This window comes from Somniosus microcephalus, chromosome 11 (assembly GCF_052327205.1).
Source record: "Somniosus microcephalus isolate GS21.2 chromosome 11, FLI_Smic_1.0, whole genome shotgun sequence".
Lineage (NCBI taxonomy): Eukaryota > Metazoa > Chordata > Chondrichthyes > Squaliformes > Somniosidae > Somniosus > Somniosus microcephalus.
Window position 1 is genome coordinate 21,090,763 of NC_140997.1, and position 16,165 is coordinate 21,106,927.

General features: G+C 44.0%; 1 protein-coding gene across 3 annotated transcripts in view; it reads right to left on the reverse strand.

Annotated features, from left to right (window-relative positions):
• Positions 1-680: 680 nt before the first annotated feature.
• radil (Ras association and DIL domains) overlaps positions 681-16,165 on the reverse strand; it is a 122,045-nt gene continuing 106,560 nt past the window's right edge. For 2 of the 3 annotated variants that reach the window (XM_086000302.1, XM_086000303.1), the window contains 4 exons: positions 7,744-8,170; positions 5,023-5,162; positions 4,457-4,596; positions 681-3,403 (listed from right to left, as the gene is read on the reverse strand). In XM_086000302.1, coding sequence (XP_085856428.1) covers positions 3,304-3,403; positions 4,457-4,596; positions 5,023-5,162; positions 7,744-8,170 — 807 coding nt within the window. In that variant the 3' untranslated portion in view covers positions 681-3,303. The remainder of the gene's footprint in view (positions 3,404-4,456; positions 4,597-5,022; positions 5,163-7,743; positions 8,171-16,165) is intronic. The other variant, XM_086000304.1, reaches the window with a different exon arrangement.

Sequence of the window (16,165 nt, forward strand, 5' to 3'; positions counted from 1 at the left end):
TTTCTGTCGGGTGACATAGGTCAGTGTAATACTAACAGACATTGATAATTTTCTTTCTACAGAATACCGCTGGTGTATGATTGGTATTTTACTGAAGTTCCTAATTAATTTATCGGTGGGGTGACTAATATACGTGTAGTAACATCATTGGAACATTATTCCCCTTTGGCCCTGACTGACTGAAGCTGCATTAAAGTACTAAGAGGAATTAACACCTTCATCAGTTACACGTTATGGTTTGTTAGTACATGGAAATTCAAAGTAATGAGGTTAAACTAAATTAAAAATATAACCCAACCAGGATGGGCCTGTTTAATCTGACACAGGTGGTGATGCTGTAGAGGTTCAGAATGCAGTGACATTTTTAGATCTTTAGTCTAATCTAAATATCAATTTCTCCAGTAATCGAAGGTTTGATTCCAATGATCAATCAGCACAGCCCAGCTCTGGCACCTGCTCCTATCAGTTACCTATAGTAGAACTCCTGGAGATACCAGACTCTGAGCCAATCTCCATCTCGGTTAACTGGATTTAGCTGTGATAATTTCACTGAAATTACTGTTTAAAAAAAATATAGGAAAATAACAGCCAGCTTTGAAAGCTGAAGAGGTTAAAAACCCCCTAGTAGAAGTCCTTGGGGTAGATTTTGACAAGCGAATCAGCAGCCCATTTTGCATTTCTCCCCCCATTGTGGAATCGGGAGAAATGTAAAACGCTGTCGATTCGCTATCAAAGTCAAAATCTACCCCTTGGTTTCCAAATAAACCCTCTGCACCAGATCAAACAGAATGCAGTAGCTTTCCAAGAGGGACTGTACAAGTGAGGATGTGCACCAAAATGATGCACTGAACTGAATATCTAATGCACTGATCGTTCAGCCTAGACTATGTTTGCAAGTCCTGCAGCGGGGCTTGAACCCACAACCTCTGACTCAGGCGAGAGAGCAACCACTGAGCCAAGGGCTAAGTTATAAAACTTACTGTTAATTTTTCCTTCATTTCCCATTCAGTGATTGGTCTCTACTTTGGCTAGCAGTGAGAGATTTAGGCTACATACTCCGTCCCCTTTAGACACTATGGGGGAATTTTTTTGGGGGGGGTCAGTGGGCGCATTCAGTGGCGGGTCGGGTGGGAAATTTTTTTGATCGGATCGGGACTCCGCTGTCAACTCACCGCCATGCAACTTTACCAGATGTTGGGTCTGTCAGCGCTGAACAGACCCGATATGCGGCGGCGAAGGCAATTCGGGTCATTATGACCTTGTTAACAGCCCATTAAAAAGTATTTTGAGCTTGCCATACCATTTTATAAGGTCGCCCACGGGGTCCACGCTGCTCGGGGATCACGTCAGGTAAGGAGGTCGGATGTTGTATGACCATGGGAATCATCTCATTACTTAACAGCTGCAAATGTACTATAAAAGCTCCCATCTCACAGCTGTTCATTTTCCAAGCTCAGAAGCTGTTGCTTAGTGCATTTGAAAGACAGATTGAGCTTTATGTAGGTTGCAAGTGGTTGGAGCAAACTCTCCAGTGTCACCTCATTGGAACAACTTCTCTCACCATTGACAGATTGCTTCTGTCATCTCAAGTTCATCTGCCATCTATTACATCAGTATCGGTGCCCTTGAAACTATCTCACCTTGGTCCTCAGAATCTCACCACGATCAGCCTCAACACCAGCAGCACCAACACCAAACTTCTCCGCAATCACCTGATGCGGTACAGCACCCGACCACATTGCTGCTAGGGATGGTCTCACCATGGCCAGATTTACTTCACTTGATGCTGTACACCCTGGCTGCCACATGATGCGCCAGGTTGGCACCACCCCACAGCAACACCATAAAGCATCCCTACAATGCCCAAGCCAGTCCTTTCACACGCATCACCATTGCGGGGGGTACCATTACGTCCCACCATTCACTCACTAAGCCCTTCCAAAGGTGCACAGATCTGTCCAAGAACGCAAAATGTTGAAAATAAAGTTTTCAATGTTTGACACCACATTAACAGAAACTTTACATGAATATTGCATAAAACACCCAAGTGCCTACCCTTGTGTGTTGTTAGTTGGTATGATTGGACTAGGATGAGTGTGAGGGGTGGCTAGTGAGATGGGGAAGTGATAATGTAGATAGAGAGGGATGGGTGGAGGTGCAAGGTAAGTTGGTGTGAGTAAGGATGTGCAGGAAAAGGGTATGGAAGGCAGAGTGATGGGGATGTGATGAGTGGCACAGCAGGATGATGTTGAGTGGCTTTGCAGTAATGTTTCGTGATCTACTGAGATCATTGAAAGATTTGTGCCACTGCAGCCTGGTCCTCCTGATGACATCCCTGATTGTGTCCCCCTGTGCAATGTGCAACCAGGCTGCATTGGTCTTCTGGGGAGGTCTCTTCCACCCATTGGAAGGGAAGAGAACCTCCCTGTGTGCTGTGACTCCCTCCATAAGCAGCCGTGCACCTCTGTGCAGTGCTTGTCAGTGTTTGCAGCACCTCAATGCTGTAGATCACTGACAGCACAACTCCCAAAATCAATTTGTGCATGGTCCCTTGAAGGAAACCGGCTGATGACGCGTCATCAAATGACGTCATCAGACCCGCTTCCTTTAATTGGCCGGTAAGCGAGCTGGGCGGGCTTAACAAGTCCAATCAACATAAAATCATTCTGCACAGCGGGCTGGAGCCAGCAGCGGGGTCGGGACCCGCCACTGACGTCGCCCACCACGGACCCGCCGAGGTTGGGGAGATCGTGGCCTACATCACACCTATTCAATCAGAGGACGAGACAGCAGCTGCAGCAATGGGGTGGCCCCTGCTCTCCCTCAATTTATCAGTTTAAATCAAGAGCGGCTTAAAACAATGGTAATGTTGCTTGGATGGAGAATGGTAGCATAATCATAACTCCACTTAGATATTGAAAAAGATGGTCTTAAAGTCAAATTATTTTACCGTGAATAAAACTACCTGAAGGCGTTGAGCTGCTTGTGAGCCTTTCATGGTTGCTTTTTCAATCTTTGGATTAAGGATCTGAATTCAGACAAGAGCAAGTGTGAAGGTTGTTCATGAGAAATGCCTTAGTATTAGAGCATTAAAATAGTTTATACAGAGTTTAGGATGTGGAGCTGAGACAGCACCTATACAACTTTACTGCCATTTGCCAACCACATGGTTTAATTCCATAAACTGGTTTGGAACAGTTTTACCACAGATGGCAATTGCTCTGTTAAATGTGAAGGAATGAAGAGGGCAAATAAACTAATGTTTAATGATTGCTTTCCAGTCCCTGGTTCAGTGAATGAGGACTAACAGGACGATGCACTGATCTTCTCAGCAATGAGGAAATCTGACTTGGCAACCAGGAATCGCGGTCTCTCGCCCGCTGATCGGATCAGGTTAACTGCACTGCAATCAGAAGCAAGGAATTAGTACATCACCGTCAAGAACCCCTGGGTTTTCAACATGTGCCCAAGTTAAGGGTAGCCTTAATACTAGGAACACAAAATTACACAATCTGGTAAAGACACCTTGTGAGTCTGGTGTATAACTCGCTGGTTAGTGCAGCGTTGATGGGTTTTTTGGGCCAAAGACTCTAGTAACCACCTTGTGTATCATGCAATACACCAACTTGCAGTAACAGCACCAAATACAATACTCCTCTGTCCTAACGTGTTGCCTGGAACAGAATTTAAAGCCTCAACCTATTTCCAAATTGCTTAAAAATGAGCAATAATCATCACTTTAAGTTAGCTTCACAATTTATTTTGTAACTCATCACCAATGTTTCCTCTAATTTTTTTTTGGTGTGTGGTAACTTTAAACTTGCTGCAGCCGCGCAGAACCCGCCCATTGGTGCGCAGTCTGCGCGGAACCTCCCCATTGGTGCGCGGTCTGCGCAGAACCTCCCCATTGGTGCGCAGTCTGCGCGGAACCTCCCCATTGGTGCGTGGTCTGCGCGGAACGTCCCCAACGGTGCGCAGCCTGCGCGGAACCTCCCCATTGGTGCGTGGCCGCGCGCCTTAGGAGGAACATTGTTCATAACCAAAAACGTATTTCTAAATTATTTTCAAATTTACTGTCAAAATCTGCTGTTCTGTGTTAAAGCTTTGCATCGCAATCAACTGGAGGAGAATTTAAGGAAGAAGTTGTGTTACTAACTCAATGCAAAAGGTTCCCTGAGCTTTCCAGTTTGGGAATTTATGTGTGTATTTTTTTTTAAAAACTGGATCTACAAGAGGAGCCAGTAACACAAAATTAAACTGCTCCCCCAGTGATTTTAGTTCACAATAAAATCCCCCCGAGTAAAGGAATAAGACTTTATCTTGTTGAGTTTATTTCTGGACCGGTGGGGGTGGGGGGAAGAGAGGTGGAGGGTGCTTTAATGGGAGGGATTCGCCGGGAGCAGGAGAGAGATTTATATTTCATGACACCAGAAATGAGTTAAAGCTCAGTGATTACCTGTCATAATCTGCTCCAATTAAGCTGGTTCCATTTACTGCCAGGATTCTGTCACCGATCCTCAGTCTCCCATCATAGGCTGCAGGGCTGTCAGGCAGTAGGGTTCTAATATAGATCCCAGGGGAATTTAAGGTCGTATGCTGCAAAGAGATGGAAGTACTGGTGTAAAAGGCAGGATACTTGTTCCTACTCATCACAGTGTTTGGTGATTCCAGTATTTTCTAACACTGGGACTCAAACTCAGAACTATGAGGGTCTGAAACAAGAACCTTAACTGCTGTGTCACCTAGCTGGTTTAATCTGTAAACAATTTATACAAAAAGATGTGGTTCTCTGTATGCTACACAAACTACATTTAATGGCAAAATAAATAACATGGAAAATTCTGAGTCTTTCACCAACTGAGATTATAGATATTTTTGTCAAAACTCAAGGACAAATATTTCCAAGTGTTAGGGTTAATTATATGTTGTACATTTTGAACCATTATTTATTGAGCTATTACTTGCGAGTATAAACATTATGTCAGTGCTCCTATTGACTAACGTGTTGTTCATCTCACTCACCAGCCCATCAATCAGTCCCATTCCTAAGCCAATGGGCCCTCTCCCCAGCTCCACCACAAACACACAACATGGATCATCTTCTCCCGAACTCAGGCTGGAAGATGTTGGAGTCGGTAAGTCGTAGGCAGCAGATACCCTTCCTGTTCAAAAGAAATGCAAGAGTTCACCTGGTGTTACGCAATGTTTACAAGCCAGCTTTATATCCTACAGATAAAGGGGCTTTTCATTTGACTCTGGAAAAAATACATTATTCTGAATGCTAATTCGCTCTGGATTAAAAACTCCAAATTTGAACTGAACTACAGTCATACTGGACCTAAGCAAAGAGGCAGCTGGACGTCCCAGAAGGGGCAAGGCAGCAGACTGATGATACAATCTCAGCGCAGGGATGACCTGGTTGGGTGACTGCACAAACCAGGAACTCAGGTCTGTATATAAATAGGACCAGTAAAGATAGGATGTGCCCGTTTAAAAGCTGCAGGACACTACTTTCATTTTTCCTCATTTTTTAAATCAATAATATTCACTATAAAACCCTAGCAATTTAAAAGAGATGATTTCAATCAATTGTTTTAATACTTCAGAAACACTGCATCTTTTAATGGGAAGTAGGATTTAAAATCAGGGAAATGTGTATAAGCACCAAAAAAAACATTCAATTAATAGAGTGGGTTAGACTGATTTCCAGAGTAATATAAATACACAGTGAAAATATAGTTTGTTATTTTAAAAAGTGCAATTATTTAGAAATGTTTACTTTTTAAGGACATAACCTTCATTTTACATAAAGCTGCAGATCAGTGGATCTGGAGGAGAACCAAGTGTTTTATGTGTCAGATACGAAAATACAAAAAGCCCGTCTCAAGCTATTGCAGTTTCTGCTCTGGAACTGCACCGAAAGCTGTTCAGGGTGGTGACATGGTAAAAACCTCAGTGTCCTGAAATCGCCTGGTCACCTTCCTCTCAGACTATTCTTCTTGGTTGCCTCTTGGCTTACTATTACTGAACTTCTGCTTTGTGTTTATCAGACACTCGGGGAAAAACTGGGTGGCTAACGTTGCGGGGCGCTAATTAAAATAGCGGCGAAAAAGTTAGCGGTCCTCCGCCGTAAATTCAGTAGTAGCACCCCAAGCAGCAGGTGGGGCACTACTGGAAGCGGTCCACCTCCTTCTTGGGGCGCTACCACTGAAGTTCGCGGCGGTACGTAGCGCCGCATCATTGTAGGCCTCCCTCCCCGATTAAAGGGGAGGGGCCTAGTGCTGTGCGTACCGTGGCCCTGCTGGACCGCCAGGGTGCGGGGTGCCGTGAAAACAGTCCGGACTCAAGAGAAGTGTCGGGCTGAGCGATCGCGGCCGCACCCCACATAAAAAAGGGGAAGGGGGCAGGTACTGGCAGTCGGCCAAAATAAAAATGGCCGCCCGACACCTGCCCCTTTTACTAGCGTTGCTGCCGCTGCAAAAACACCCTCTGATCCTGTCGGACATATCGTCCGCCGATAAGTTAGGGGGCGCAAGGGAAGTTTGCGGCCGGGGCGCTGCGCATGGTGATTACGTCATCGCCGGCGGCGCAGCACCACGGGGCACTAACAGCTACATAGATACATAGAAGATAGGAGCAGGAGTAGGCCATTCGGCCCTTCGTGCCTGCTCCGCCATTCGATGAGATCATGGCTGATCCTTTAATTCAGTATCCCGTCCCCGCCTTCTCTCCGTAACCCTTAACCCCTTTTGCCGCTGCTAACCTCCCGCTGAATTTCGCAGGAGGCGATAGCAGCACCACGCCGCGCCAGAGGATTTGCGCCCCCGGGGGCGCTAACGAGAGGCGCTTACCAACCCAATTTTTCCCCCAAGGTCCTTAATCTACATCTTGCCTGGTCACCTCGTCCACAGGCGATAGCCATCCCAATAAAATATTACATTGCATACGGTTTATCGGTGTTAACTATTCACTGAGGGTTGGACACAATTTGAAAACAAACAACCAAGAAAATTGATATAAAGAGATTGTCCATCAGAGGCCTCCATGGTATTAGAGCAAAATACTGCAGATGCTGGAAATCCAAAATAAGAAGGGTTTCGACCCGAAACGTCAACTCAAATTTCTCTCCACGGATATTGCCTGACCTGCTGAGTTTTTCCAGCAATTTCTGTTGTTACCTCCATGGTATTACTTCTAGTTAAAATGAGTAACTGTGGAATGTGTATTTAAACTACACATCCCATAATCTGGGGACACTAAAGCTACTTTGGATGGCTTTCCCTTGTTATTCAAGGGGTGATATATAAATGTTATTTGTTATTGGTCATCTCTACGAGCCAATTGGATAGAAGCTGCATGATAAATTTCAGTTTCCTAAGGGTAATATTCAGTTCATCAAGTGATGGGTAATGTAAAGACATGTATTGCAAACTCTAGTACTGGAAACCTAGAAACCAAGAATATGATTTATATTCTTTATTGGTATTCTTGCTAGATGTTTTGTTTGGCAGTTCAGTTTAATTTTGACTAAACCCTACTCCAAGCCACATTTATCAGATGTTCAGTTCTACCGCTCAGATTTTTCGAGGCTGGCTCGGCAGTATTGAATTTTGTTGGGTATTTATAATCACTTGCGTTCACAAAATGAGTTCCTAGACTTTGTGGCTCAGAGTTGACTGATCATTTTGCCTATTACTGTAGTTGGAGTAAAAATCCCTAAAACCTCATAGTCCTGACAGTTACCTTCCCTCTCATTGGCTCCGCTTCTGTAGATACCATTTCTCCTGGCGTTTGATGCAAGTCTGCCACCTCCATTGGTTTGTTCACAGCCATTATGTGCAAGGTCAGAGTTCAAAGGTGTGTTTGGAGGGGTTAAAAGGCAGGAAGGATCTAATGGCTGCATGCTTTGCCCTGGGACCTTGTGCCTTCCCAGAGTATGTTGCAGCTGTAGGTTGTGTAGCTTTTCTTTAAGTTCGTGGCAGGAATTAAAATCTCTGTGTGATCCACTGACCCAGGAAGTGCTCGAGCTTCTCCCATCTGTCTCTGCGTCAAGATTACTATTGAGGTGATTGCTTTGGCCTGATTGCTGATCAAGAATCCTGTGACTGGAAAGTGTGGTTGGATTGCCTGAAGACAGCTGGTGGCAGCTGTGGGATACTGGAAATTCAGTCTGTAAGAAATACAAATTGGAAGAAATAAATCACAGCTGCAAAAACTCTCTGGCACAAGTCTGCACAAAATCTTACAGGAGCACTAGAATACACACCCAAAACTACTTTGCATCAACAAGAAAGTGGCAGTGTACCTTTTGCGGCAGCCTAGCCCCAACACAAAGAGATGAAGGATGAAGGGCATTGGCACCTTCAGTTCATTTCAGAAATAAGGAAGACCAGACAATTAACTCGTGACAGGTGAACTGTGAAGGGCCAATGATCCCTGTTACGTGCAACCTGCTTATACAATATGATAATTTAACAAAAAAATCATATTGTTACGGCTATTGAATTTGAAAATGGTTTCCACAAGAACTATTCAATACATGACTGGTTCAATTTTTCCCAGGTCATGAAATTAGTTCCCTTCATCACAAGAAGCATCACTTTGAATGTCATTGGACATTTTGTACTAATTAAAGAGTCAATTAGGTCCATAAAAATAACATCGTTTGGCTCAAAACATAAAGCAGCACTTTTTCCCCCATTGTATACATGATCCATGTTTAGCACAGAGTAGTGTGGGTGTTTAGCCCCTTTATGACCTAGCTTCTCTGAATAATAGTATTCTCTTACATGTAAGTGGCTGAGGCAGGATATAACATAGCTTATGGGGTAATCATTGAACAGAGGAGATTATAGGAGGATTTGATTTGTTTTTTTAATTATGAAGGGACAGAACAGACAAGATAGAAACAGACTGTTTCCAGTCATTGAGGGATCTAGAATGAGGGAACATAAATACAAGATTAAATGTAAAAGATTTAAGACAGAGAGCAGAGGAAACCTTTTTTTTTACACAGAGGGTTGTGAGGCTGCGGTATGCACAACCAGAGTTTGTGATTGAAGCAGAGACCATGTCAACATTTAAGAATAGGCTAGATAAATGGTTGAAGGGGGAATAAAGGAATAAAGGCTCATGTGGAGGATGGATCATTTGGGCTGAAAGGATTGTTTCCTTGTTGCAATTTCTATGTTATTCTATGTAATAATTAAGTAAGCAATGAACTGAGACAATTGAAAAGCTGATGGGAGCCAAACGATGCAGTTACACTGCCACTTTCTTGTTGATGCAAAGTAGTTTTGGGTGTGCATCAGCGCAAAACTGGCAGTGTATCTCAGGAAGCAACTTAGCATACCAAACGCTTGAGGTGCAAGTCCCCCTCCAGAAGACTGTCTTACAATGATTTGAGCTCACACTGAGCGAGGTATAACTGCAGCCATGGATACTGTGCACAGCCTTAGGAGCAATGCTTAAAACGTGAACACGTGGGAATTTCACAAATGACCTCCATATATTTTCTGCTGTCTAAACAGGTTATAATAATTTGCTACCAATGTGTTATGAAGTGAAATTAGAGGAATAAAGAGGATTGGAAAAAGAGAAGGGTTTGCGGTGTCCTGTGGAGAACACCCTGTTTCTACTGGAAGTTATTGGCTGAATCCGCCCATGTATACTGTGGGTGCGCTGACATGCTACACATTCACATTACAAGCATTTAAAAGAAATGTTCCCTCCCGTTTTCTTTTTATAACACACTGCAAGGAGGGTGCAGTAAATCCCATGAAAAGTAATCTGCTGCACTGGCAGCAATTCAACCTGTAGAAAACTCAGGATCGATGGAATCCACCTTTAAATTTTCCGAATTCTCAAACACTGACATTTACAGTGGTAAATTAGACTGAAATCTCTTGATTTTCTTCTGGTCATTCCACAGCGTAAACAAGGAATTACAAAGGTGGTTGGAAGCGTAGATTTTCTTAGACAATGTATGGAGCAGTTCGGATGTCATTAATTGGGAAGAAAATGATAGATTATCCAAATCTGTCCGGGTTCAAACAGCTGGAAAGATTTAAAGGATAGTGTAATCCGATATGTAATTAAATCTTCAGATTCTAGCCAATTGGTCTACAAGTATCTTTTGGAAAGTTATAGTACGGATGTTAATTAATCAATCTAGTTATTGGGACTAATGTTCTCCATCTCTGTAACCTCCCCCAGCCCTACGAAATCTCTGCGCCCCTTCAATTCCGGTCTCTTGTGCATCCCCGATTTTCATCGCTCCACCATTGGCGGTCGTGCCTTCAGCTGTCTAGATCCTAAGCTCTGGAAATCCCTCCCTAAACCTCTCCGCCTCTCTAGCCTCCACTAAGTTGTACTTTAAAACCCACCAAGCTTTTGGTCACCTGTCCTAATATCTCTTTATGTGGCTCAGTGTCAAATTTTGTCTGATAACGCTCCTGTGAAGTGTCTTGGGACGTTTTAACTATGTTAAAAGGCACTTTGGTTTCTGAATCAGGAATTCGGCCTTTCTGTGAAATTGCACAGAGGAAAGACAAGACTTGGCACTTTCAGATGCGGCACAGAACAGGTCAAGAAAAGGAAACGTAAGCTTGCATTCTGATTGGTGCTTTTTTAGAAAAACACTCCTGTTGTTGTTTCAGGGTTAAATACACTTTATCCAGTTTGGCTGAGTAGTTAGGAGATTTTCATTGGCTTGTAAAAATCACTGGAACATTCTCGACTGTGAACAGGTCCAAGCACAATCTGTATTTGTTGAGGTAATGTGGTTTTATCTACAGCTCGAGATCACCCCTTCTGTCTGTGTTTCAAAAACATGATAGAATAAAGCCAATGATTGAAAGAAATAATTAAGTATAGTGAGGAAGAATTTTGCTGGGGGAACTGTCCAGGTATTAAAAAAATAAATAAAAACAGAAAATGCTGGAAACACTCAGCAGGTCAGGCAGCATCTGTGGAGAGAGAAACAGAGTTAACGTTTCAGGTCGATGACCCTTTGTCAGAGTTCTGACGAGAGCTCGTCAACCTGAAACATTGGGGTAGATTTTGCCAAACCTGTCGGGAAGAAGGCGGGACTTCCCCTTTCGGGTTTTTGACCCGCCTACTTCGACGTCCGACCAATCCACGCGATTTTCCCTTGATTGACCTTGTTGAGCCCACCCAGTGGGCTCAGCAGGCCAATTAAGGGCCACCCGGCAACACTGACACTCTGAGTTCTAAGCTGAGTCATTCTGCACAGACTCGGTTAGAACTCTCACCGGCACTCAAAGCTGAAGGCTGTCACTTTTGACAGATCGCAGCCATTCAGCTTTAAGCGCCGGCTGAGTGATGGGCTCCCGACGGCTACTGGAAGAAAGGCTGTCAAGGTAAGTACAGGTAAGTAAAAGTTCTTTACACACTTTAGACACACCAAACACACTTACCTTTGCACTCATGCACCCATCACTCACCTGAGCGCCGACATCGCGACCCCTCTAACTCCTTGAACCCGACGGCCCGCCTGCTCTACCTGGCGTGGTTTGGAGCCGTCAGGAAACCCACACGAAACCCCTCAAAATAGGGATTAGGCTAAAAACTGCCTGTTAACAGGCAGTTAATTGGCACTAATCCCTTCCCGCTTGGTTTCGGCGGGTCCCAGTGCGGGGCGGGTACCTGCCGCCCCTGAAACTTATGTGGGGCGGGGTTTTGGGCGGAATGGTGTTGGGACCCCCAAATTCGGGATTTCCCCCCCCCCCGACACGCCTGAAACCCCGCCTGACGGCTCCCTGAAAATCTAGCCCATTAACTCTGTTTCTCTCTCCACAGATGCTGCCTGACCTGCTGAGTATTTCCAGCATTTTCTGTTCTTATTTCAGATTTCCAGCATCCGCAGTATTTTGCTTTTGTATTAAAAAAAAAAGTTGGAGATGAAGATGAAGAATGCATGAATTTCATCATTTGAATTCAGTCGAGTGAAAACTCTCAGGGCTTCATTTCAGTGGCGTGCTCTTTAAAATATGGCTCAGAATACTGATATAATGTTTGCACATTTATCTACACTTTAAATGTTTTTCTATATGTTATCAGTTTTTGATCTGCAAGAGGCCGGTATTATTTATGCCTCGACTATGGACTCTGGGTTCTCCATGAATATTTAGATTCCAGACCAATAGAGGAATCCAAGATTATGTTTACAGAGGCTGTCGTTACTAAGAGTTAGAACAAACAGTAAGGATATGCTAAGCCAACCCGCACTGATCAGAAGACTGCAGTATGGTTCCTGTCGGAAGACATTTCATTTCCTTCTGGCAGAAATGCTTTGAGTTCTAGAAATTTGACTCTTTACAACCTTTTTTTTCCCCAGCCCCTCGAAAACCATTCTTTATTTTATTAAACAGACACTGATCCTTGTTTGATTTTAAAGTGATTTTATCCAGTTATGAGCGTGCTTCCACAAAATGAGGATTCCCACCAGGATCGGGTAAAGAACCTTTTCCTAAAATGTAAATTCTCTGTTCCCACATTCTCCTGTATTTATATATAAATGAAGCTTGTATTTTTCTGTCATGATTTCCTCCCCATCCCTCCCGCCCCCCCCCCCCAATTTGCCTATGAGTTACACGCACAAAGCTGTGTTTCTCCCAACCACACCAATCCAATGGGGGCTAAATTGGATAGCCCCGAAAACGGGCGCGGGCATCGTGATACGCAATTAACCCGCGCCCATTGATTGCAATGCAGGCAGCACGCCAACTTCGTGCTGCCTGCTCATTTAAATGATTTCTGCGTCCAGCCAGCGCTAGATCATTGGCTGGACACAGCAGTCCAGCAATCTGTCATCCTACTGGGGCAGAGTTGACATGCGGTGCCCGCAAAGCAATGTCCGTGCAGTCAATGGCAGCCTGCACCATGGGGAAGCCTGCAATCTGGAAAAAACCCTTGTGCTCGCTCTGCCTGCTTGTCTCTGGCAAGAGGGAATGAAATGTAGTCAGCTCTCTTTGAATAGACAGCCTCAGTGACCTCCCTTAGTGGACAGCAAACGGCGAGATGTTGCAAATAGTTCCACTCCAGTGTGAAGGAGCCAGATACATAAAAATTCATCGTCACGGTCACCTTCACAGCCGCTGGCAATGTGATCCTCGCCCTGCTCTGAGGTTGCAGTTGTGGCTGCAGCAGGTGGTAGATTTCAGTGAGGTCGTCCTTACTGAAGCACAGACGTCTCACACATTGTTGCCTGCTGAGGTTCAGGCAGGAGAATTGCTCCCTGAACACCCTGGGCTGATATGACATCCTGCTGAGGAACCTTCTCCCCCCTCCTCCCTCTTCCAGCAGCTTATCCTGCTCTGTGTGGCCTCTGTTCATTCTCCAAGTCGTGCTGTATTCCAAGGGGAATGCCTACTACTGCACCCATATCTGGCAGCAAATAGTGTGTGCAGAAGTCTTGAAGTCAGCAAAAAGTCCTTCAGCACCTACCACACATTTAGCTGTAGACTTTTGCAACTTGAAACAACTATAGAATGCAGCAAACACTTGTAGAATTGTATCAACAGCCAGAAAAAATAAACCAACAGCCAGAAAAAATAAACCAGCAACTAACCTGTAAGTAGCTGATGATCCTTTTTAATAGCGCTGGGGGGGGGGGGGGGGAGGGCGTCCTTCCTGCTGCTGAACACGTGTTCAGCTGTACGAGGTTAAGACAGTGCGTTGGCTGGAGCGTTGAGCTCCAAAATGGCACCGCTTGCATCAAATCAGTGTTGCACACTGATCGGCATCGTGATCTGCCTGCTCTGCATACTTCCGGCAGATGTTCCATGTGCACACGCTAATGCCTGCATCAAAATGGTGTCTGGCACGATTCGCCCCACCCGTGTGCGTGCACGCTGTTTTAAAGCTCTAAGGACACTCGTACCGCCTGACATGAATCAGTCATTCATGAAAGAAAGACTTATGAAATAATACTGAGCAGCCTACAGGTGGCGCTGTCCAGGGAGAGTATAAATACTCGGGCACGGGCCCAGCTTGCGCAGGACATTCTTAACAGGAACTGGTCAAGGACACAACTAGACCTCCATGTTGTAAAACAGTTGATTAAAGCTTTGTTTAACGCTTAGACCAAGTGCCTAGTAGCTTTCTTACGTCACCGCCCAAAAAGCGGGCGCTAACAATCCCAATTTCTTGCCCTTTGTCTCCAAACTCAATTAGATTGGTGTCTGCGTTCTGCCTGTACCTTGAGTGATGAAATTAATATATGAAAAGAAGGGTTAGAATGACTGTCGGTGCCCATCAATGGTGTGATCTCCTGCACTGTCCTTCCAACCTCTGGTAATTTTAACTCCTGTAGGAGGCAAAAAGAAAGAGAAAAAAATCTAGCTAACTTCAGGAGGAATGCATGAAAATTCTTCCATGATTCCATAAGGTAATTGTGCAATCTCTGGGACAAGAGAGTTGCCCATGACTCTTCACTAGCTGAACTTATTTAACCTACATACCAGACATTCCTCAACGCCCTCCACACTCAAACTTAGCAAGTCCCTTAAAGGACTGTAATGTAACCATATTGATGGTACATAATGCTGATAACTTGTTCTAACAATCCTCTGAAAAACTAAATACATTTTGGCATCTCTGTTTATGTACGCTATAGGCATGCCCTCTAGACCTACTATCACTTTCCATCTTGAGCACCTATCTAAATCTACTACATTTAATCCTTTCATAATTTTTTAATCTTCAAAATTGTAGTTGTGGAGGGTTTCCCAGACTCTCATCATATTTCCCCTATGCTTTTTCCCCTCCAAATGATTAACCCCAAGTCTTGGAAGTCACAGCTAGGAGATAACATAAGATGCTCCTACAGCCTCAATATCCCAACAGATGTGGAGATCAAACTGGACGTAGTACTCCCAAGTGAAAACCTATAGCCGAAATACTTTGTACTCTAATGACCAGGCAATGCGTCTGATCCATGACTATCCTGGTTCCTGTCCTACACTGTTATTTTTAATGTATACCAATGTGTGGAATAGATATGCTTCAAGCTGTCTTGTCCTCTGTGCATAAGATCGCACTTCCCCAATATTACATCGCATCTGCCCTTTCTGAAGCCATTCACTTACTAATCTCCTTCTTATTGCCAGTCCTGTACACACTATTGGTGCCCTCAAGATAAAAATAATAACCAATAAAGGATCAAGCATCGAGCGTGAGGGGACTCCACTTATTATTGGGGCTCAATGGCATCTCTTTTTTTCACTAGATTTTGCAATTAAAAACAAATTAAAAATAGATCTTTAAAACTCTAACTTGGCAGAAAACCAGTATAGTGCAAAAGCTGAAATATTTAATGTCTGCTGAGGATAGTTAAGTGACCTCTCCAGGTGCCAGTCCATCTCTCCTTGTATATACTGTAGAATATTGACGGGATGCATGTCAAAGCTTTAGCAAACTATTAAAGTATTAAAAGGGAAAGAGGGGTGGGTTAATTTGCTCATTAGTACCCAGATATAGCCTCACTTCAATATCTGAACAGAAGCGAATGACTGTTGAGTTTCAACACGGTCTCTGAGGCCTTTCTGAGTAAAGTGAGCCTGTATTATCTTCTTGTCATCCTTTTTTCAAAAAGTGCTCCTGCAAAAACACAATCTCATTTGGCCAAATTAATGCGGGTAATGAGCTATTTGCCACTCTAATAGTCTTTTCTTAGCCATTATTTTAATTTGTCTGAGTTCCAGTTTATTCATATAATAAGGGGAAAAAAATCAATTTCTGTTTGCAGCATGACTTAACTGTGGGACACACCAACGTGGAATGTTCAATTAGAGAAGAAACACGGGCTGGGGAAATACTATTAAGCTGTGCGTTGTTCCATGTATGGCTAATGAGCTCTGTATAAGTGAGGTCTGGTATGAGATTTTACAACTTCCACAACAAAGGGTGCATTTAGCTGCACTTATCAGTCTGAGACCGGTCGCTGGAGTTTGGTTTCAAGCCCAACCACCTGTTTATACTGGCCGGCTGAAATTCTAACTCTGATGCACAGGAGAAAGCTCTCTGCAGACGTGCATGCACAGAGCTCCTCTCCCAAGCAGTTAGATTTTAAATGTTTAGACAGAGAAGATGCCAGAATGTGCATTAGTTTGTTTAAACATTTTAAATTAATTGCAGATAGGTT